The 24,341-nt window shown below is 40.8% G+C and overlaps 1 protein-coding gene and 1 pseudogene across 2 annotated transcripts; both read left to right on the top strand.

Annotated features, from left to right (window-relative positions):
- The first annotated feature begins 1,500 nt into the window (after positions 1-1,500).
- On the top strand, positions 1,501-22,683 carry LOC126085103 (zinc finger protein 234-like). 2 transcript variants are annotated; one of them, XM_049900112.1, is made up of 5 exons: positions 1,501-1,654; positions 2,464-2,535; positions 7,002-7,062; positions 9,360-9,486; positions 12,712-22,683. In XM_049900112.1, the coding sequence occupies exons 3-5, from the start codon at positions 7,048-7,050 to the stop codon at positions 14,352-14,354; spliced, it is 1,785 nt and encodes a 594-aa protein (XP_049756069.1). In that variant the 5' UTR covers positions 1,501-1,654; positions 2,464-2,535; positions 7,002-7,047; the 3' UTR covers positions 14,355-22,683. The 2 variants fall into 2 exon arrangements, with proteins under 2 accessions (XP_049756069.1, XP_049756068.1); XM_049900111.1 differs by having other exon boundaries at positions 1,501-1,680.
- LOC126085104 (zinc finger protein 234-like) overlaps positions 9,400-24,341 on the top strand; it is a 43,459-nt pseudogene continuing 28,517 nt past the window's right edge.

The following is a 24,341-nucleotide window of genomic DNA, read 5'->3' as shown; positions in this document are numbered from 1 at the left end:
CATGGTGTTTTCAATGGCTTCATATGCATGTGAAAGCTGGTAATGAATAAGAAACACCAAAGAAGAATTGATGCCTTTGACTTATGGTGCTGACGAAGAATACTGAATATACTCTAGACTGCCAGAAGAACAAATCTGTCGTGGAATAAGTACAGCCAGAGTGTTTCTTGGAAGTGAGGATGATGACACTTTTTCTCATGTACTTTGGACACGTTATCAGGAGGGACCAACCCCTGGAGAAGGACTTGGTGCTTGGTAAAGTAGAAGGTCAGTGAAAGAGAAGAACACCCTCAAGGCGATGGATTGACACAGTGGCTACAGCAATGGACTCAACAGCAATAATTGTGAGGATGATGCAGGACTTTTGCAGTGTTTCCTTCTGTTTGCAATAATATTCCTTTTTCCACATCCTCTTTTGAATCCAGCTGGAATTTCTGGCAGTTCCCTGTCGATACACTGCTGCTGTCACTTTTGAATGGTCTTCAGCAAAATTTTTCTTGCATATGATATTAATGATGTTGTTTGATAATTTCCACACTTCTGTTGGATTATCTTTCTTGGAAATAGGCATAAATATGGATCTCTTCCAGTTGGTTGGCCAGGTAGCTCTCCCTTTAAATTTCTTGGCAAAGAGAAGTGAGCACTTCCTGCGCTGCATCTGTTTGTTGAAATATCTCAATTGGCATTCCATCAATTTCTGGAGCCTTGTTTTTTGCCAATGCCTTCAGTGCAGCTTGGACCTCTTCCTTCAGTACCATTAGTTCCTGATTATATGCTACTTCCTGAAATGGCTGAATATAGACCAATTCTTTGGTATGGACAAAGAATTAACTTGTCTGAAATTTGGTGTTTTCACCTCCGAAGTGAAACATGAAAAGTTTAAATGAGTGAAGATGGCTTTTCTATGAGGCCAGTGCATCCTCTTTGGTCTTCTCAAACGGTGGTGGTTTTAACTGGAAAATTACTGATATCACAAGGTACAGAGTAGGGGTTGGTACATTCCTTGCTTCCCAATGCCCCTCTGAAACCATTCTACCTCTCCCATTTTATTTATGCTTCCAGTTTTAACCTTATATCGTTACATTATACTAACCATTAACCTCCTTCATTTCGTTCTCTTGCCCACTAAAACACATTCCTCTTTAATTCCTTTAAGATTGTGCCTCTTACCTCAATGTTTCTTTTCTAATGATACTCCTGTCATTTTTGGAGGCATTTAGACTTAAAGTTATGTCTACGGAATACTTCCCGCTCCAGGATCCATGGAAAGTGTCGTAAACCATAATTCCCAAGAAGTTGCCGCTTTTGGCTTTAGGCTCCTCTGGCATTGTGGGAATTGTAGTCCAGGAGTTCCGTCTTCTGGGAAGCATTTCCGCCTCAGAAGGGTGAGAATAGGGATGTTCCCCTCGGTCTTACTGGGAAGTGTGGTCCAGCAATTCTACGGAGTTTCGGGCACTTCCGCTCAGGCTGGCTGCTCTGTGGAATTCTGGGAAGTGCAGTCCAGACGCTCTGTGGAGTAGCCCGTACTTCCGCCCCATGAGTGAGGGTCCTGCCATCTTTTCTTACAGGGTGGTATTTCACTGCGCGTTTCACGACCTTTCCGATCTTTCTGTACCTGTGCTTGGCGTTCTCAACGACCCGGACATCGATTTAGGTGAAAAAGAATCTCGGCGGAAACAGGTTTGAGGGCCTAGGGCGGCGGTTTGCGTTTCTTTACCGGAGCCTCTTCCGTTTGGGGTGGTTCGCTCGTCGCCGGGTTGTGGTCGGCCTCCGGTCGCGCACCGCATGGGCTAGGGGACTGCCGGTCTCTCCGCTGCGAGAAGCTGCCTGCCTCTCTCCACCTTCCATGCGCGCTGCACTTCCTCTTGGTATAGCTTTGGACTCCATCTCTCTGTATCTCCAGTTGCTCTGCGTCGCCATTTGTATCTTCGTAATAGAATCGTTTTAAGAATTAAAAGAGGTGGTATAAATAAGGAGTTCCTTACGGTGCAAACGGTTGGAGGCTCCAGCCCACGCAGAGGCGCCTCGGAAAGAAGGCCTGGCAGTTTACTGCGGAAAAATCAGCCACTGAAAAGCCTGTGGGGCACAGTTCTACTCTGACACACCTGAGGTCGCCATGAGTTCTAAATCGACTCATTGCCAACTGGTGGTGCTAAAAATAAAAGTCGTAATATCGTTCCTGGCACATGGTGAATGTTACTATCGCATTGTTAGTAACGTTTAGTTGCACGAGAAGCTCTCAGTTCCCCTAAAGTTATGAACTTAGGATGCTGTCAGACCTCCGATTGCAGTGGCTCTGACCCATCTCTCTGATCCCTGCAGGAAGGTGGATCTTCATGGATCTCTTTTGACCTCCTTGTTAGGAGGAAGGGTGTTGCTTCCAGCTGATACGGGATGAGAAGTAACTGGTTTATTGGGATAGCAAGCAACCATTGTAACTCACAGCCTCCTTTCCTTCCCCAGCCCCAACTTCTCAAAAAGGACTGCACGGAGATAGAGGCACCCACTTGTTGATTACTAGCAGCAGAACCCCACGTGAGTAGGATTTGTTGTTATCCTTGTACAGAGATGCTCAGTTATATTGCTAGAATATGTGTGATATGTACTGTTGCATGGTAATGATTATAATTAACCTTTAATTGCAAAGTCCATTCTTAGGGTATTGTACAAGTTAATACATTCATGTCACACTATAGCTCTGTGAGGTGATACTTTTTTAAAAATCTTAGTTATTTGGTTGTTATTGAGAATATACATATTGAAGCATACACCAATTCAGTGGTTTCCACATTTACACTTTGGTGATATTGATTACGCTCTTTGAGTTGTGCAACCATTCTCACTCTCCTTTTTGAGTTGTTCCTCCACCTTTAAAACATAAGCTCACTGCATGTCAAGGTTTCTAATTTTTCAGTTGCTGTTGTCAGTTTGATCCCATATGGATAGATCTTAAAAGAGCATGAAGTTCAAGGCTGAGATTATTTACTAGTTACGCTAAACTATTATTTGGTTTTGAGAAGACTTTGGGGGATATTTTTGGTTTAAGTTTTAAAGATTATCTCAGGGCAGTAGTTTCAGGGGTTCATCCAGTCTCCATGGCTCCAGGAAATCTGGAGTCCATGATAATTTGAAATTCTGTTCTGTATTTTCCCCCTTTTGCTGGAAGATTGTTCTATAGAATCTTTGATCAAAACGTTCAGTAATGGAAGCTAGGCAACATCCACTTTTTCTGGTCTCAGGGTAAAAGAGGCAGTTATTCATGGAGGCAGTTAGCCACACATTCCATGCCCTTCTATTCCTCACTCTCCTTGTTCCTCTGTTGCTCCAGGCATATAGAGACCAGTCATGCCTTGGATGGCCACTTACAAGCTTTCAAGACCCCAGGCACTACACGAGGAACTAGGAAGCAGAACAGAGGCACTAAGCAAGCACATTAGTAGGCCAGTTAAGTGAGATGTCTCATGAAACCACACTAAACGTCCAAACCAAGGAACCAAATCCCATGAGGTTTTTGGTTGTACATAAGCAGTCTCAGCAGCTACTCTTTTCTTTTGTCATTTTTGGAGGTGGTACTTTTTTCCCCCTGTTTTAAAGATGAGGAGTTGAGCCACAAACCCACTGCTATCAAGTTAATTCTAAATCATAGTGATCCTATAGGACAGAGTAAAACTGCCTCCTAAGGTTTTCAAGGCCATAGATCTTTACGGAAACAGACTGCCACATTTTTCTCCCTTGGTGCAGATGGTGGGTTCAAACTGCTGAACTTTTCGTTAGCAGCTAAGTGCTTTAATCACTGTGACACGAGGGCTCTTGATACGAGCCACAAGGAACATAAACTATTTACCCATAGTCACCCACTTGATGGAAACAGTCAAGAACGTGGCTATTAACTGAATGGTTGGCGGTTTGAACTCACCCAGAGGTGTGTGGGAAGAAAGGCTTGATGATCTGCTCCTGAAAGGTGCCAGCCATGAAAAGCCTATGAAACACAGTTTACTCTGTACCACGTGGGATTACGCTGGGTTGTTATCAACTCCATGGCAACTGGTTTGGCTATGTTTTTTAGTCACCCCGACTAGTAGGAAAGGAGCCCTGGTGGTGCAGTGGTTAAAGTCCTCAGCTACTAATCAGAAGGTCAGCAGTTGGAACCCACCAGCCGCTCCACGGGAGAAAGATGGGGCAGTCTGCTTCCATAAAGGTTACAACCTTGGAAACCCTATGGGGCAGTTCTGCTCTGTCATATAGGGTTGCTGTGAGTCTGAATTGACTCCATGGCAATGGGTTTGGTTTTGGGTTTGGAACTAATAGGGGGCGGAGCTGGCATGGAACCTAAGAAGTATTATTCTAGAGTTTATAGTCTCTGTGGTACATTATCCTTGAGCAATAGGCTGGAATTAACTTGATTGTGGGATCCTAATGGACTTGAACTTTTCTGTGGTTTTTAAAAAAAACATTCTATTTCGTTTGATTGCAAATAGTATTTCATATTCTTAGAAACCAATGTCACTGTGGAGAAAAAAGTTTTTAATTATCTATGACCCCCCAAAAAAAAAAAAAATTTTTTTTTTTTTTTTTTATGACCCCAGGATGTAAAGATAGCAGCTATAACGTGTGAGATGCATTTCTGTATAGTGGTTCTCTGTGGATAGTTATATATTTATTTATAAACATTAAACAAAATTGATATACTTTTCTTGTTTCTCTCCTTATTTTTTATAATCATGGAAATTTCCAAACACTGCCAAAAAAAAAACTAGAGGAGTGAACATACCAGGAGGCCAGTGGTTTCGGTTTGTTTCTATTGATGATCTCCATTTTGTTCAGTTGGCTCAAGTGGTATCTGTCAGAATTCTCCTCTGTAAAGTTACTTCTTTTTCTTTTAGTAGTTAATAAATTATGGGGAGGTACATTTATTAGTGGGCATTCTACTATAAAGATTAGCTTACTTCTGTATTCATTCACTTTGGCATTTTATTTCAATATGGACTCAGTGCCTTTACTGAGACATGTTATGTATAGAAACTACCCATTTCAGGTGTACAGTTCAGTGATTTTAGTAATTTTACTGAGTCCTGCAGTGGTCACTATGGATCAGTTTGAGAACATATTCCTCCCCCCAGTTAGACCGCTTGTGCTCATTTACAGTTAATCCCTATTCTACCCCAAACCTACTGATATGTTTTCTGTCTCTGTGTTGTCGTTGTCGTTAGGTACCATCGAGTGGATTTTTGACTCATACTGACCCCGTGAGACAGAGTAGAACTGTCCCATAGGGTTTTCTTGGCTGTAATGTTTTCAGGAGCAGATTGCCAGGTCTTTCTCTCATGGAACTGCTTTGTTGGTCGAACTGACAACCTTTCAGTTAGCAGCCATGCACTTAACCATTGCACCACCAGTGTGCCTTATATTTGCCTGTTCTGGACATCTCATACAATACGTGGTCTTTCCTGACTGGCTTCTTTAACTTAGCATGTTTTCACATTATCCATATTGTACCATGTATGCCTTTTGTTCCCTTTTTTTGCTGAAAAACATTCCACTGTATGGATTTGCCACATTTTGTCTATCCATTCACCAGTAGGTGGACATCAACGTTGTTTAATTTGAGGCCATTATGAATCAAGCTACCATAAACATTCACATGCAAGTCTTTGTGTGCACATGTGTTTATATTTCTCCTGGGTAGGTACCTAGGCAGGGAATTGCTAAGTTGAGTGGTAGTTTCTTTAACTTTTTTTTTTTTTATTTGATTTTTATTGTGCTTTAAGTGAAAGTTTACAAATCAAGTCAGTCTTTCATACAAAAATTTATATATGCCTTCCTGTACACTCCTTATTGTTCTCCCCCTAATGACACAGCACATTCGTTCCCTCCACTCTCTTCATGTCCATTTGGGCAGCTTCTGGCCCTCTCTGCCCTCTCATCTCTCCTCCAGACAGGAGATGCCAACATAGTCTCATGTGTCTACTTGATCCAAGAAGCTCATTCTTCACCAGTATCATTTTCTATCCCATGTTCCAGTCCAATCCCTGTTTGAAGAGTTGGCTTTGGGAATGGTTCCTGTCTTCGGCTAACAGAAGGTCTGGGGGCCATGACCTCTGGGGTCCTTCTAGTCCCAGTCTGACCATTAAGATTGGTCTTGTTTAACTTTTGAGAAAATGCCAGACTGTTTCCTGAAGTGGGTACATCAAACTATTTTTCCCTAAATATTGTGTTTTTTTAACGATAGCTAGTAACTGATGTTTTTCTTAATGCATGTGGGTAAAAAGGCCCTTTCTGCTTTATGACAAGAATTTGTTTTTATACATTTTGGAAAACATTTATGCTAATTTAAATATCGTTAAGGTGACAATTTATTAGTGAAGATAGTCAAGCCAGTTCAACAGATTTTTCAGCAGTAACATGTGACCTTCACTTGATGGAGCAAGTCGGAAGTCTGTGTATCTTGCCATGTTACTTTGGTAAAAATGTGTGTATAAAAACAGTTGCATACCGTAGAATATCATGTGCTTTTCTGTAGCTGCAAAATTATAAGAAACCTTGATAGTGTTCTAAGACTTTGAACCTCACAGCAATCCCATCATTAGGGACTCTTACTTCCTGTTTTACAGATGATAGAATTGAGACAGAGAGATTTTAAGTTGTCCAAGGTGAACATAGCTAGTGAGAAGCCATGTCAGAATTTGATCCCACATACATGTTGGTTCCAGAGCTGACTCTTACTCAGTAAATTATATTATCTCAATTTCTATTTTACCAGAATCAGAATCTGCTTCCTTGGGGGCCACAAGACAACACTGGTGATGGGGCCACTGTGTGTAGCTGTGCAGAGCATTCACTGAACCATGACTAAAGGGGCTCAGGGCATCTGGTGTCCATGCCATGCTCTCTTCATCAGGCCGTGTGCAGCTGCCGCCACCCAGACAAAGGGGGTCCCTTGGCTAATTCATAGTAAGCATCCGTGTAGGCAAACTTTTTATGTCTTCCTTCTCCTTCTCCAGCCCTGCCTCTTCAGGACTCTGTACATCACCAGAAGTAGGAAGAAAGATGAGCACGTTCAAGGTGAGTAGGGCTTGCCTTTCTTATTGTTAAAATTCTGTCTCACTACTCCAATTGGACACATATTTTTCTCTTTCCTGGGGAGAGCTCGAAGAAAACAACAGGCATTTCAGGACATTTTGTGTGTCAAGATAACTTGGTCTGCTTTTGGTTCATTTTGGATTTGTTTTCATTTTATCTTTTTTTTTTTTTTAATTTCAAAAATAAGATTAAAAGAATGAATAGGAATGAGCAATTCTCTCAGTTTACTACTCCTTGCCTTACAATTAGTTGTTTTTATTTTATCATACTCATTTCTTCATGTGCATCTATAGCTATATTTGTGTTCATGCTATACATTTAATTTTAAACGGTGCTTTTTCGTTTAATATTGAATAACATTAGTTTTTTGTGATTACATCTTACTCCTGTTGGTATACCTTTTGGCTGTTAATTATTTCCTATTCATAGACATTTAGTGATTTAGGAGTTTTATTTTTTAAGCACCTGCAGTTATAGTTTTCCTATATGAAACCTTTTACCCCTAAAGCCAATTCTGAAAAATAATCTGCCAGTTTTTGTCCTCAGTGTACTAGGAGTTTGAATTGAAAAGGTACATTTGATATGTGGTACATTGGCTGTTTTGAAAATACCAGTTGCCCTGGGGTTGATTCTGATTCATGGAGACCCCATGTATTTCAGAGTAGAGCCATGCTCCATAGGGTTTTCATAGCTGTCACCTTTCAGAAGCAGGTTGCTAGGCTTTTTTTCCAAGGTACTTGTAGGTGAGTTCGAACCACCACCCTCACTTTTGACCAATTGTCAACAAATTTGGAGCTTCTCACTACCCCCTCAGGTTTGGTAATGGGATAAAACATCTCACAGCACTCAAGAAAGACGGTACTTATAATAACAGATATATTATAAAAAAGGAATTTAAAACATAACCAGCCAAAGGGAGAGACACATAGAACAAGGCTTGGGAGGGTCCCAAAGACACAGCTTTCCTTGTCTTCAAGGAATCATCACCCCCCTGGCACATTGATGGGTAACAGCACATAGAATATTGTCAGTCAAGGAAGTTCACCTGAACTTTTGTGTCCAGAATTTCTAGTGGGGATTTCATTACATAGACTAGACTCGACAGCACTGGGTTTCTGGGTTTTATAGGATATGTTACAGGATATGTTAGGAACCAGGGACAAAGCCAGCCAAATTCTTTGTTACACATCTGGAATAATATACAACCATATAATGGAATGAAATTGATAACAGTAATGAAAATTAATAAGAATAATAGCTAATATTTGTTAAGTACTTAGCCTGTGCCACACAATGTTCCAAGTGCTGTATATACAGGTAATCCCCAACTTAGGATGGGTTTCCATTCCAGTGACACTGTCCTTAGTCGGTTCTGATGTAAGTCAATACCTTAATTATTTTTTAGTTTTCATTATTAATTGCCTTTTTTAAATCAGTACCTTGATTAATCTAATCTTTGTTTTGGGGGTTGGCACCAGAATGAAACGTCAGCAAGTTATGTGCTGCGATGTTGTATATAGTGTATATCAGAAACAGTAAGATGGAAAAACGGTCACAGGTGCAGCTCATCTAACTCTGATACATCATAAGTCGGGGGCTACCTTTATATTGCCTCGTTTAGTCCCTGAAAGAGCCCTGTAATGCAACAGCCATCAGACACAGGAAACTAAGGTGTGTAGACCGACTTGTCCTAGGTGACATGGCTGATAAGGGGCAGGCCCTTGGATATTTGCTCAGGCATGGTGGCTCTAAGGTAGTAAACTGAATGCCACAATTAAGAGATGTGGTGTGTGACTTGATAGTACAGAGGATCAACTACATACCCATCTGTCCAAGACAGGTTACCAAAACCTTGCTAGTTAGGCAGACAATAAAGAAAACTGTTCACTGTTAGTATATGTGAGAGGAGGAAGGTGGGTGCTATTAAATTCTGTTGAAACTAAATTGGTAAGCTTTTCTGGGGTGATTGACAGTATGAATTGAAAAGTAAACATGTATCCTAGCATGCAACATTTAGAGCTCTAGGTGTTTACTTGGTAAGTATACTCCAAGGACACCAAGGGCTTTCATTTGTTGCTGCACTTTTGGTAAAGCTAAGGAAAATCAGTGTAGGGCATTGGCAGGTTACAAGAAGGGTTGGAAAATCTGCACATTGACTTGTCCCACAAAATCTGGAATGACTCCCCCCTCCCCCACCCCATCTTTCTAACCTTGTCAGTGCTGCCCCTTTTCAAGTGGACAGCAGTTCTAAGACTGATGTTTTGTGTTTGATCTTTTAGGAATCAATGACGTTCAAGGATGTGGCAGTTGTCTTCACCGAGGAGGAGCTGGGACTGTTGGACTCTGCCCAGAGGAAGCTGTACCAAGATGTGATGCTGGAGAACTTCAGGAACCTGGTCTCTGTGGGTGAGGACAGCCTCCCTCTGGAGTTTCTTTATCTCCTCAGGTGTTCAGTACTTTGAGGCTCCTGGAGGGGTCACCGGAATTTGGGGAACTGACTCTCCTACCAGTCTTTTTTTATTAAATAAAATAGGGTAGAAAATGTAAGAGTTCCTTTGGAAGGAAGGAGGACATTGCAGCACAAACTCTGGCCAATTGCATGTATGGTGTGAGAGCCAGTGGGGGAAGATTTAATGAAAGTAGACAGTTCATTAGAAGTAGGTTAGTCTGTGTTTTAGCAATATGTATTTATGTAAACGTGTCTAGTCTAAAATAATTGGTATTTCTTGAAGTGAGTCATGTTAGAAAAAATGTTTGAGAAACACTGCTTTTGATCAGTTGACGGATATCAGCAGGACCCACGTTTCCAGTAAATTGTACCATTGATGTGTGGCTTTGAATGTGTATGTATGTGATGGTTAATTTTATGTGTCAGCTTGGCTATGCCATGAATCTCACTTTTTTGGCCAAACACAAGTGATGTCATGACGTAGTTACATGTGATTAAAGCAGTTGATCTTGGGTAGATCATATTACCTTCTGTAATGTAATCTAACTTATTGGAATCAACCAGCCAGTTGAAATGAGTGTATTCTGCTTCCAGATTGTAAACGTGTATTTTGGCAGAACTCTCTTATGCACATAGGGAGGATAGATGCTATATGGGAATCATGTACAAGCCAAGGAACCCCAAGGTACCAAGGAATGCCCAGAGCTAAGCTTTAAGCCACCCACTTGTGGATTTATGTTACAGTAGCACTAGGTAACTAAGAAAATGTATTGGTTTTCTATTGTTGCCATAACCCAGTACCACAAACTAGGTGGCTTATGAGAGTAGAAATTGATTGTATCACAGTTCTGGAGGCTAGAAATCCAAATCGACATGTTAGTGGGTCATGTTGTCTTCAAAGTCTGTATGGGAGAATACTTTTTTGTTTCTTTCACCTTCTGGTAGCCTCAGTGTCACATAATATTCTTCCATTTGTGTCTCTCTGCCTCTGTCTTTTCTCTTTTATGAAGACATCATTCCATTGGATTACAACCCACCTAGTGGCTGCTAACCAGTAGGTCAGCAATTTGAATCTACCACCCGCTCCTTGGAAAATCTATGATGCATTTCTACACTGTCCCATAGGGTTGCTATGAGTTGGAATCAACTTGATGGCAAAGGGTACTCCATTATGGCCTCATGTTAGTTTAATTCATAACATCTTCAAAGACCCTGTTTCCAAACAAAGTCATGTTTACAGGTACCAGGGGTCAAGTCTTCAGCACACATTCATGGGGGACACAATTCAATCCATGACAAAGTAGATATAAATTCTTCTGGATATTTGGTATTTATGATATGATCCATTAAACCCAAATACGTGAAGTAGTGATTTTGTTATTGCTTTTCCTTATAATTTCTGTGGATTCATGTCTTATCTATGTAGTTTTTTTTGCCGGGGGGAGGGGGGACGCTTGATTTTATTGTGGTAAAATATATGTAATGAAACATTTGCCATTACAACCATTTTTATGTGTACAGTTCAGTGCCACTGAATTGAATTATGTTCACCATGTGCAGCCCACTTTCTCATCCAAATTTGTTTCATCACCCTTAACAGAAACTCAGTGCCCCTTAAGCAGTAACTCCCGCTTTTGTTCTGCCCACCCGTGGTAGCCACTAATAAACTTTGGTCTCCATACATTTGCCTATTCTACATACTTCTATAAATGGAATCATACAACATTTGTCATTTTGAATCTGACTTATTTCACTCAGTGTAGTGTTTTCAAGATGGATCCGTGTCATCAGATCTATCAGAACTTCATTTTTCTGTAGAGCAGAATAATATTCTATTGTATGGATAGACCACATTTTGTTTATCCATTTATGTTTTGATGGACACTTGAGTTGTTTCTACCTTTTGGCTGTCGTAAATAGTGCTGCAGTGAACATTGGTATATAAGTATCTGAGTCCCTGCTTTCAAGTCTTGGGTATATACCTAGGGTTGAAATTGCTTGGTCATATGTTAATTCTATGTTTAACTTTTTGAGGAACTGCCGAAGTTTTCCGCAGTGAGGGTTCTAATTGCTTTTCATCTTCACTTGTTATTTTCTGTTTTTCTGATAATACACACCTTAGTGGGGATGAAGTGGTATTTCATTGTGGTTTTGATTTGCATTTCCCAGCTGACTAATGAAGCTCTGGTGGTGCATTGGTTAAGAGCTATGGCTGCTAACCAAAAAGGTGGGTAGTTTGAATCCACCAGCTGCTTCTTGGAAACCCTGTGGGGGCAGTTCTGCTCTATCCTGTAGGGTTGTTATGAGTTGGAATCGACTTGATGGCAACAGATTGCTGACTAATGACGTTGAGCACCTTTTCTTGTGCTTCTGGGCGTTTGTATATCTTCCTTGGTGAAATGTCTGTTCAAGTTCTTTGCTCATTTTTTTTTTTAAATTGGGTTGTTTGTGTTTATGTTGTTGAGCTATAGGAGTTCTGGATATTAAACCCTTATCATATATACGGTTCCCAAATATTTTCTACCGTTTTGTATGTTGACTTCATTTTATTTATCAATTCCTTTGACACATGAAAGTTTTAAATTTTGATGGAGTCCAATTTGTCTGTTTTATCTTCTGTTCCTCATGCTTTTGGTGTCATACCTTAGAATCTGTTGTTCTGTTCTAAGAATTTTATGGTTTTAATTCTTAGGTTTAGGTCCTTGATCCATTGTGCGTTCTTTTGTATGTGGTGTGAAGTATGGGTCCAACTTCATTTTTTTGCATGAGGAAATGTAGTTGTCCCAGCTATATCTTCGTAATTTATTAGTTCGATAATTTACTATGAAGGCTGTATGCCGACCTTGAAATTCAATAGAAATAACAACAGGATGGTAGTATGTATCATATTATAGCATATTACCTGTTTCGTTTTGTTTTTTTTCTGATTTCTGACTTCTGTGTTATACAGGAGACTTGGTGTGGTCTAACAGATCTTGTTAATGCCTAGTGGATAGGTGCCTGCTGGACCACCTTTTCATTTCTGTAGGCTTGTAAACCCGAGAACATTTTACACAGTGAAAAAGTGAAACTGAGTGATTCCTTGGTTTGTTAAAGTCTCATACTTGTCCTAGTTGTGAAATATTGAAACCTCTGAACAAAGCTTTCACCTGTCCACGTCTCTGAATTCTCTGTCATCACAGGAGGCCAAATCCAAAGCGAGATGGAGACTGCTCCAGATGCAAGACCACATGACGAACTTTCCTGCTGGCAAATCTGGCAACAAAGTACAAGTGACTTAACCAGGTGTCAAGGCCCTATGATAGATAATGCTTACTTCTACAAACAGAATGATTTGGCTTGCCAGGTTGGGGCAGGACTATCTATTATGCACACGGAAGAGAAGCCTTATCAGTGTAATGAGTGTACAAAAACCTTCAGTGATGTCTCCAGCTTTGATCTTCATCAGCGGCTACACTCGGGAGAGAAATCTCACACATGTAATGAGTGTGGTGAAAGCTTCCGTTATAGCTCAGTTCTTCATATTCATCAGAAAGTACACATGGGAGAGAAATGCTGTAAGTGTCATGAATGTGAAAAGGAATTCAATCAGAACTCGTATCAGCAAACTCATCAAAAAGCCCACACTGTAGGTAAACCACACAAATATGAGGCATGTGGGAAAGGCTTCCATTCTAGATATGCACTTAATGTTCATTGCAAAGTCCACACAGGACAGAAACCTTACAATTGTGAAGACTGTGGGAGGGCCTTCATTTATGCATCGCATCTTCGGGAACATCAGAGAATCCACACTGGGGAGAAACCTTTCAAGTGTGATGAATGTGGCGAGAGCTTTCGTCGTAGGTCAACACTTAATATCCATTACATGCTCCACACAGGAGAGAAACCATACAAATGTGCCGAATGTGGGAAGGACTTCCGTCAGTCCGCTGGTCTTCGAACTCATCAAAGAATCCATAGTGGTGAAAAGCCATTCATATGTGAAGTGTGTGGGAAGAACTTTATTCAGAGATCACATCTTCGATCCCATCTAGGAGTCCACACAACAGAGAGACCATACAAATGTGTTCTGTGTGGGAAGAGCTTTATGATGAAATACAATTATGAATTTCATCTGGTAGTCCACACCGGAGATAAACCCTATAAATGTGAAGTGTGTGGGAAGCGCTTTAGTCGCAGAGGAGATTATAATATACATTGTAGAATCCACACAGGAGTGAAACCCTATAATTGTGAGGAGTGTGGGAAGGACTTCAGCCGTAGATCAGCACTTAAAGTTCATTGCAGAGTGCACACAGGAGAGAAGCCTTATAATTGTGAGGAGTGTGGAAAGTGCTTCATTCGTCGATCAGAGCTTAACGTTCACTGCAAAGTCCACAAGGGAGAGAAACCTTATAACTGTGAGGAATGTGGCAGGGCCTTCATTCAGGCTTCACGTTTCCGGGAGCATCAGAGAATCCACACTGGGGAGAGACCATTCAAATGTGATACATGTGGTAAAAACTTCCATTTAAAATCAACACTTTATAATCATTGCAAAATCCACACAGGAGAACAGCCATACAAATGTGAGGAGTGTGGGAAGGGCTTCAACTTTCCCTCGAAACTTTATGTCCATAAGAGCGTCCATACAGGAGAGAAACCATACAATTGTGCAGAATGTGGGAAGCACTTTAGTCGGGGTTCCTATCTTAGGAAACATCAGAGAGTTCATAGTGGAGAAAAGCCACTCAAATGGGAAGAGTGGAAAGAGATTTGGTCAGAATTTACTCCTTCAGTCCCATCAGAGGGTTCACACTGGAGAAAAGCTGTACAGATATGAAGAGGTTGAATAGGGCTTCAAGTGGAACTTGAATCATGATAATCGTTAAGAGGGTCCACATGAGAGAAGAACCATATAAGTGTGGGGAATGTGGTAAATAATTGTGCCTCAAATTGTTGACTTTGTCAGTGTCCACAGTGGAGAGAAATGATACAAATGTGATACAATTGGTAAGGTCTTCCATTGTTCTTCAGAACTTCAGAGAATTCACACTGGAGAGAAACCTTACAAATGTGAGATGTGTGGATAGCACTTCCGGTTAAGATCGTATCTTCTAAGTCATCAAAGAATACATCCAAATTAAAAGCCATTGCCGTCGAGTATATTCTGATTCTTGGGAGACCCCATGTGTTACAGAGTAGAATTGTTCCATAGGGCTTTCTTGGCTGTAAAGAGCCCTGGTGGCACAATGGTTAAGTGCTTAGTTGTTAACCAAAAGGCCAACAGTTTGAACCCACCAGCCACTAAATGGGAGAAAAGACCTGGTGATTTGCTCCTGTAAAGATTATAGCCTAGAAAACCCTATGGGCGGTTCTGCTCCATCACATAGAGTCACTGTGAGTGAGAATCGACTCAGTAGCACACAACAGCAGTCTTTGTCAAAGCAGATCATTAGGCCTTTCTTCCGTGATGCAGCTGGATGGGTTTACACTGCTAACATTGAGGTTAAAAGTTGAGTGCAAAGAATTTGTGCCTCCCGGGAACCTAGAAAGAATCCATGGTGGTGATATATTTTATATCAGTTATGGGAGTGGCAAGAACTTCAAGAATCCTCAGAGTAAAGAAGTCCTATAAAATGATGTATAAAAACTCATGCGCAACTTGAATTCTTATAATCACCATGTCTCTTAGGTGGGAAAACATGTTTTATTAAAGTCAGTGTTTCAGCCATAGCTCAGTACATCCCAGTGATCAAGAAACCTTGTAAGCGGTACAGTAAGGGCTTCTCTCAGAACCTTGACAGTTATCACATACAGGTAATCCTGGACTTAGGACGTATTCCAGTTATGATGAACCGCATTTACAATGGTAAAACCATCTGCTTTTTTTTTTTTAAGTACATTTCATTCTTAGTAATATGTACTATATACAACGTTGCAGTACTGATTTATTAACGCTATCACTGTCAGTTCACTTGCATATGTTCAGTGATTGGATTTTTAAAGACACTTACGGACTGAATTGTGCCCCCCAAAATATGTGTCATAACCCAAATCCTAACCTCTGCCTGTGGTTAAAATCCCATTTGAGAATAAGTTTTCTTTTCTGCTAATGAGGTATTATTAGTGTAGTGTGTGTCCTTAGTTAATCTGTTACATAAAAAGAGCAGATTAGGCAAGTGAGATTTGGAGTGGGGGGCAGGCAATAGATGCCAATCACATGAAGATCCCCCAGGAGCAGAAGCTCAGAGGGGTCTAGGACCTTCTTCCAGAGCTGACAGAGAGAGCCCCTAGAGCTGACATCCTGAATTCAGACTTCTGGTTTCCTACACTGTGAGAAGATAAATTTCTGTTTGTTAAAGCCACCCACTTGTGGTGTTTCTGTTAAAGCTGCACTAAATAAGAATTTGGTACCAGATGTGGAGTACTGCTCTAACAGATACCTAAAATGTGGAAGTGGTATTAGAATTGGTAATGGGTAGAGACTGGAAGAGTTTTAAGGTGTTTAATAGTAAAAGCCTATTAAGCCTAGATTGCCTTGAAGAGACTGTTGGTAGAATTATGGACATCAAAGGAAGTTCTGGCAAGGGCTCAGAAAAAAGTGAATAGAGATATAGAGAAGGTCTATCATATTAGAGAATACATGTGGCTCTGTCAACATGCTAGACATGTGGCTGTTAAATGTGCTTCTGGTGAGGCTTTCAAAGAAAATGATGAACACAGATTGGACAGTTGAGGAAGGGTGATGCTTTTTTTGCAGTGACAAAGAGCTTCTCTAGATTATGTTCATATGTTTGGTGGAAAGTAGAAATTTTAAGTGATGAACTTGGATATGTAGCTAACATTTCCAACCAAGATCTTAAAGGAGCCGCATGGTTTCTCCTTGCTGTTTATAGGAAAATGTGAGAGGAAAGAGATGGGTTTAAAAATGAACATGTGCAAAAAGAAGACAAAACTTAAAGATTCTGTTTTACAAACGCTGAGGATACAAACCCTAGAATTTTCACCATGGAAGTGGCTACACAGTCTTTTATTAAGGTGATTAAGCGTTTGATGGATCTAACCAACTACCACAGCAGAAGATCCATCAGTTCAGGCTGAAGGGGACAGAGAACAAAAAGAAAGAATGCTGTCTGTCTCTTGGAATTCAACAGGCAGGAAACAGGCCAAAGGAGCTATATCTATTATCCTCCAAGAAAAGAAAAGAACCATACCTGGAGGAGCTTGTAGATCTGAATTGTTGGAAGGAGCATGGGAAGCAGGGCCTTCTTAGTTTCAATGGGTGGGGCCATAGTCTCCTGAATCTCAAAGGGTGAAGACACAGCCTCCTAGGTTTTGAAGATTGAGATCTTCACCAGCTCAGTTCAGGAATGTGGGATTTCTGTTATGATGTGCCAGCGGGCTGCGGTCACCACCCAGAGCTGAGGGGCAGGGCTGCCATGCCCAAGGGATAGAAGAAGAGAGCCTGCCGGTGCCAAGGGGGTGTGGTTTCCACTCGGACTAGGAGAATGGGGCCACCCAAAGCAGAGAAATCAAAAGTGCCTTCCCAGTGAGCCTGGAAGGCAGAGTTGAAGGCCAGGGCTGAGGGGGGCCCCCCACCCAGAATCCAGAGGGCAGGGCGAACACCTGGAGTCTGGAGGACAGAGCCCCTTACCCAGATGGTCTCGGAGAACAGAGGATTCTGTTCAGATCTTGAGAGCTAAAGTAAATTGTTGTGCTGGGCTTTGGACTTGTTGCCAGTTATCGCTTCTTTCCTTCCAGTTTCTCCATTTGTAAAGGAAATAGTATACAAAGTATACTTGTGCCTGTTCCACCGTTGTGTCAGAAACAGATAACTTGTAGTCTAGATGTCACAGGTTCACAGATGAAGAGGAACTTTGCCCCAGGATGGAATTTGCCTAATGTCTTACCTGTATTTGATTTAGATGATTTAGAAGATGAGATTTTGGACTTGGAGTTGACTTGAGACTTTTGGGATGATGTGGTAGGAACCCTGGTGCCACAGCGGTTAATAGCTTGGCTGCTAACCAAAAGGTCAGCAGTTCGAATCCACCAGCGGCTTCCTGGAAACCCTGTGGGGAAGTTCTACTCTGTCCTGCAGGGTCACTATGGGTTGGAATCGGCTTGACGGCAATAGGTTTGATTTGGTGATGGGGTGAATGTGTTTTGCATGTGGCAAGGACCTGAACTTTGGGAGATCAAAGTGTGGAATGTTAGGGATTGAATTGTGTTCCCCCAAAATATGTGTATGGGTAATGGGTGATGCCTGTGGTTATAATCTCACATGGGAATGAGTTTTCCGTTTTGTTAATGAGGCAGGATTACCGTAGGGTGTATCTTGAGTTAAACTCTTAAAATAAAGAGCAGATTAGGCTAGCAGAGATGGGGGAAAGAGAGATGCCAAGCCACATGAGGGTCGCCGAGGAGCAGAAGGTCAGAAGAGACAAGGACCTTCCTCCAGAGCCGACAGAGAAAGCCTTCCCTTTGAGCTGGCAATCAGAATTTGGACTTCTAGCCTCCTATACTCTGAGAAAATAAATTTCTCTTTGTTAAAATCACCCACTTGTGGTGTTTCTGTTATAGCAGCACTAGACAACTAAGGCAGATTTTAGCCTCCTATACTCTGAGAAAATAAATTTCTGTTTGTTAAAATCACCCACTTGTGGTATTTCTGTTACAGCAGCACTAGACAACTAAGATGATAATAAAAGGCAATAATTATGAAAACTAAAAAAAAAAAAAGTATTTGACTTACATCAGAACCAACTTACGATGGGGTTGTCAGGGGCCCTGTCATAAGTCAGGCGATAGTACTTAGAATAAGAGTTTGATCATGTCTTTAGAAAAGCATAATGATAGGCATCAGTATCACTGTCCAGTAGGATGTTAATACGCATGAGGATAAGGCCTTTGTTAATGAATCTGTGCAACCTTAACATTGGCTAGCGCTTTGTAGGTGTGCTGAATACTTAACATGTTAAATGAGTTAAAAAGGCATGAATGCAATATTTGAAGATTTTATCCAGGAACACAGGAAAAAACAAAGTTAACTCAGGGAAGTGAACATTGAAATACAGAACACCACTTGTTATTGCAGTCCACAATATTATTTTGACATTAACCTGATGCATTTGGCTCATCTCTCCCAGCTACTCTTACAAGATGGGTTATTATTGTTTGGGACCGTGTCTAGTATTCTTTCAGTTACATACAGTATAAAGACTACCCTACAAGGAGACTTAATTAGTGCCAGCCCCACAGGACTGCTCTTGTTAGTTGCTGTAAAGCCAATTTCAACTCATGGCGACCCCATGTGTGCAGAATAGAATTGCTCCTAAAGACTACTATATTATGCGATTTTTCTGATATCAGACTGAAAAAGTTTTGTTAACCTTTCATAAGCCAGACACTGCTTGTTAAACATTTGAATAGTTCCTTAACTATGTTAATGCAGGGCTGTACTTTAACAAGTGTAAGAAGTGTTACTAATGACAAAAATTTTCTTAATCTTGGATTGACCACTAATTTCTGAGTCTCTGTATTTCCATCAAGACTTTGATACGATTGGGTTCTAATTGTTATATCACTTCTTTTATAAAGTTTTTCCAGTAGGGGCTGTATCGAATTTGAAAATTTCTTCAAATTTGTTGTTGGGCGGAGTTACCATTTACAAGGTTTCTCTGTTGGTGGCAGTGAAAGTATAGTTATTATATGGGAGTATATATCAGAATATATCATTTGCATATCTGATCTGGAAATCATAGGATCAGAATTTCTGATTAAGAGATTAAATCACTGAAAACAGGAGTTTCCCATGAATGGTGTCCATTATTTCTTAATGGAATTAAAAGTGTTCATTAATAGGAATTTGAGTTTTAATGTATTCCTGTGATAATATGAAACCATTAAAATGATGGTATAAACATGTGATAACATAATATGGAATTGGGAAATCAGCCTTCGTTACATAGTCCAACTCATAATTAATCTCTCTTTATCTCTCTCTCCTGTCATGGATTGAATTATATCCCCCCAAAATATCTATCAACTTGGCTAGGCAATGATTCCCAGTATTGTGTAAATTAGCCACCATTTTGTCATCTGATGTGATTTTCTGTTGTGTTGTAAACCCTGTATGATGTGATGAGATGGGATTAGTGGCAGTTACGTTAATGAGGGAGGACTCAATCTACAAGATTAGGTTATGCTTTAAGCTGGTCTTTTCTGAGATATAAAAGAGAAGTGAGCAGAGAGACATGGGGACCTCACCACCAAGAAACAAGAGCCAGGAGAATAGCATATCCTTTGGCGTTCCTAGTCCAGGGGAAGATTGATGACAAGGACCTTCCTCCAGAGCTGACAGAGAGAAAACCTTCCCCTGGAGCTGATGCCCTGGACTGTGAAAGAATAAACTTATTCTCTACTAGACTGTGAGAGAATAAAATTCTGTTTGTTGAAGCAATCAATTTGTGGTATTTCTGTTACAGCAGACTGGATAACCAAGACATCTCCTCTCTCCCTTTCCCTTTCTGTGTGTGTACACATGCATAAGATAATGTGCAATGGGATGCTTAATGGTTTTCTTTGCAAGCTGCGTTTTCTGGGATTTTTCCACTTTATATTTCAATAAATTATATGTTTGAATTTTTCAGTGAGCATCAATTTTACCAAAGCAGTAACTTACGTAAAATAGCGTGAAAGATTGAATTGTGCTCCCCCAAAATATGTGTTGAAAACCCTAACCTCTATGCCTGTGGTTATAATTCCATTTAGGAATTGGTTATATTTGTTATGTTAATCAGGCAGGATTAGTGTAGGGTGTATCTTGAGTCAATCTCTTTTGAAATATGAAAGAGATTAAACAAGCCAGCAAAAGAGAGATGGGGGAAGACAAACGCCAAGCCACATGAAGATTGCCCAGGAGCAGATGGGCAGAAGAGATAAGGACTTTGCTTCAGAGCCAGAGAGAAAGCCTTCCTCTAGAGCCTGCACCCTGAATTCAGACTTCTATCTAGCCTCTTAAACCGTGAGAAAATAAATTTGTTTGTTAAAGCCACCCATTTGTAGTATTTTTGTTATAGCAGCACTATTAACTAAGACAGTTGGTGAAGATCTGACTCTCTGAAACCTAGGAGGCCATGGCTTCACCTTTTGAAACTTAGCCTTGCTTCCCATTCTCCTTTGAATAGTTCTGCTGATGTTCAAGCTTGTCTGGGCATGGTCCTTTTCTATAGAATTCCAAAAGGAAGCCTGCTTTCTGTTTTTGTCTCCTTCAATCTAAGCTGATGGGTTTTCTCTTGTAGTAGTTGGTTAGATCCAGGCTCATCACTTACAAGTTCTGCCCTCCACCAAACATTTGAGCATAATTTAGACAAGTTCTTTGCCACTGCAAAAAAAGCATCACCCTTCCTCCATTGTCCAGTCACATGGTCATCATTTTCTTTTAAAGCCTCACCAGAAGCACATTTAATACCCACATTTCAAACATGTTGATGGAGCCATATGTATCCTCTAAAATGATAAAGAGATTTTCTAGATGGCTCTACTCACTTTCTTCTGAGCCCTCGCCAGAATTCCCTTTGATGTCCATAATTTTACCAACAGTGTCTTCAGGGCAATCTAGGCTTTTAGTATTAGGCACTTTAAAACTCTTCCAGCCTCTACCCATTAACCAATTCCGACCCATTTCCATATTTTAGGTATCCATTAGAGCAGCACTCCCACTTCTTGGTAGCAAATTCTGTCTTAGTTATCTAGTGCTAACAGAAATATCACAAGTGGGTGGCTTTAACAAAAAAACTATTTTCTCACAGTTTAGGAGGCTAGCTGTCTGAAATCAGATTGTCAGCTCTAGGGGAAAGCTTTCTCTGTCAGCTCTGGGTGAAGGTCTTTTGTCTCTTGAGCTCCATGCGGTATGGCATCTATCTCTCCCATCTCTGCTTGCTCTTCTTTCCTAATCTGCTCTTTTAAATCTCGCAGGTAATCCTCTTGAAACTGATAGGGTGTCTTAACCAAAAAATCCATTCCTAAATGGGATTATAACTATAGTTACAAGTGTTAGGATTTATAACACATATTTTGGGGGGACACAATTTAACCTATAAACACTCAAAGCACAAGCCACAAAAAAAGTTAAACTGAACTTTATGAAAATGGACAAGTTTTGTCAAAGAACATTATTCAGAAAATGAAAAGACAACCTACAGAGTGGAGGAAATATTTGCAATTTTGTATATCTGATAAGGGCCTAGTAAAATAACTACTACAACTTCACAATGAGAAGACAACCAAATGAAGAAAACAGAGGACCTGAATAGTCATTACTCCAAAGGAGATATAATATGGCCAACGAGGACATGAAATAATGCACAACGTTCTTATTCATTAGGGAAACTGAAATCAAAACTATGTAAGACGACGACTTCACATCCACTACCATGACTATTATAAACAAAAAACAGGAGAATAATAAGTGTTGGGGAGGATTCAGAGAAATTGGAACTCTCATATTTAATTTTTGTGAAGTATAGTGCAGCTGTTGCGGAAAGCTGTTTGGTAGTTTCTTTAAAAGTACACGTAGAATTGACATATGATCCAGCAATTCCATTCTTAGGTATAATACCCAAAGAATTGAAAACAGGTACTCAAGTAAATACTTGTACACAAATGTTCATAATGCCCCTGTTCACAATGATCAGGCTGTGGAAACAGTCCTCTTGACTGTCAACAGATGAATGTATAAAAATGTTGTATATCCATACAATGAAATATTTAGCCATAACAAGGATTGAAGTACAGATACATGCTACAACATGGATGAACCTTGAAAATACTGTGCTAAGTCAAAAAAGGATACATTGTATAATTCCAAATATCCAAAATATGTAAACCCATGTTTGCCAGGAGTTAGAGGGAAGTGGGTAAATGTAGACTAACTCCTTAATGGCTATGGGGTGAATTTTGGGATGATGAAAATGTGGTACTTCATGTTGGTGATTGCACAATGTTATGAATGTACTAAATGCCACTGAATTCTACAGGTCAAAATGCACAATTTTATGTTACGTGGATTTCACATCAATGAAAATTTTTAATTAAAAATAAAATCCCAAAATTTAATAAAAGAAATTGTTGAATTGGTGTATGTTTTGCTACGTATATTTTCAACAACACCAAAACCTTAAAAGACTATATTAAAATATGTTTTTGCATGGCATAAAAAAGTTAAAAACAAAAAAGGAAACTTATAAGAAATGTTTGCAATTTATTTCACAGGAAAAGGGCTAATATCACTGTATATAAAGGACACTTAGATATTACCCTCCTTTCAGCCCTCTACTGCCACTTAAGTAAATCATCGCCTTTTAATTGCTTGAAGATTGTATCTCCAGGATCAATGTTACTTTTCCAACAATATTTGTGTTATAACTGCTGGCATTTAAACTTCAGGAAGTTGTGTCTATGGAATATTTTCCGCTGGAGTAAGGTAATGCAGGCTCTCAGGCTGGTAATTCATATTACTGCCCTCAAGGTTGGGATGGTGGGTTTTGCTCCCCTTGGGCATTGTGGGAAGTATAATCCTGAGCTCCCCACGTAGTCGCCAAAATTTCTCCCTAAAAGGGTGAGACTGAGGAGCGGAGCCAAGATGGCAGAGTAGTCAGACACTTCATGTGGTCCTTTTTATAACAAAGACCTGAAAAAACAAGTGAATCGATTATATATGACAATCCTAGGAGTCGTGAACATCAAAGACAAAGCTAAAGAGTTATCTGTGCAGCAAGGGGAGGGAGAGACAGTTCAGAAGCATCAAGGATTTGCCAGACCAGACCTTGCCAGCACCCTGCAGGCTGGATCAGCTGGCATGCACAGGCTGAGACAAATAGCAGCACTCAGCAACATATTTTCCACACTGGGAGAAATTGAGCAGTGGAGACTCTGTACAAGCCTGCAGAACCAGGGGAAAGTGGCACTGGATCTGTGAAAGTTAAGTGCAAGCGTCTAACCTACCATGCGGGATCAAAAAAAACCCTTCCCCCTCTGGGAAATAACTCTTTCCCATTTACCCACCCCCTCCCCGCTCTGCTCTGGTCAGGTCCAGCTTCAGTGATTGCCATGTCCCCGGAGCCAGAAGTGGGACCAATCACGCATCCCAAGCCATTCTCCTGGCTTTGGAAAGGAACAAGTTAACATACAAATAAAAAACAGAAAAAAATAATTTGCCAGCTCCCCTTAGCCAGGACCTCAGAGCAGGCAGAGACCTTTTGCCTAGGCCCAGGCATAAGGGGTCCGTGGATTTTGAATGCCTTTCACCCCTGCCTAGATCTGTGTGGGCCCATTTCAACAGCATAGCCCCTCATTAGCATAGTACAACAGGGTACATACCTAAACCCTACTTTCAACTGCAGCAGCTAAGGGGGAGTGGCAGATTAGTGACATTTGACACCACCCTACCCACATCAGGGGCCTGAGGACTGGTGGCTCCACCCACTCTACCTAGTGACCCAAGACAGGGGTCTGAGAATAAGTGGTGCCTCCCAGTCCTTACAGCCAACAGCACTGAGTGCCCAAAGTCCGCATGGAAAACCCACCCACCTATGTGCTCTAGGGAGCAGGGACATGCCTTCCACCCAGGCACTCAGGGGCTGCCATCAACCCCCCTACCTTGATCAGCACAAAACCCCCTATTGCAGCCAGATACCTGTGCCTGCTCCAATCACCCCTATGTAGTCCTCCTTGTCTAGGACTATAGGTGAGAGCCTGCACCGCACACTTGGTGACTGATGACCTGGACACAGCTGAACCCACAAAAGAAAAGTAAACAGACTCC

Source organism: Elephas maximus, chromosome 11 (genome assembly GCF_024166365.1).
Source record: "Elephas maximus indicus isolate mEleMax1 chromosome 11, mEleMax1 primary haplotype, whole genome shotgun sequence".
Classification (NCBI taxonomy): domain Eukaryota; kingdom Metazoa; phylum Chordata; class Mammalia; order Proboscidea; family Elephantidae; genus Elephas; species Elephas maximus.
Note: the sequence above shows the minus strand (reverse complement) of the source record. Positions and strands in the feature narration are given on the sequence as shown.

What these genes read in the sequence shown, in the direction of transcription:
- LOC126085103 (XM_049900112.1), top strand. An exon ending in CAGGAACCTGGTCTCTGTGG is followed by an intron (nt 9,487 to 12,711) that starts GTGAGGACAGCC and finishes CTGTCATCACAG; the next exon opens with GAGGCCAAATCCAAAGCGAG.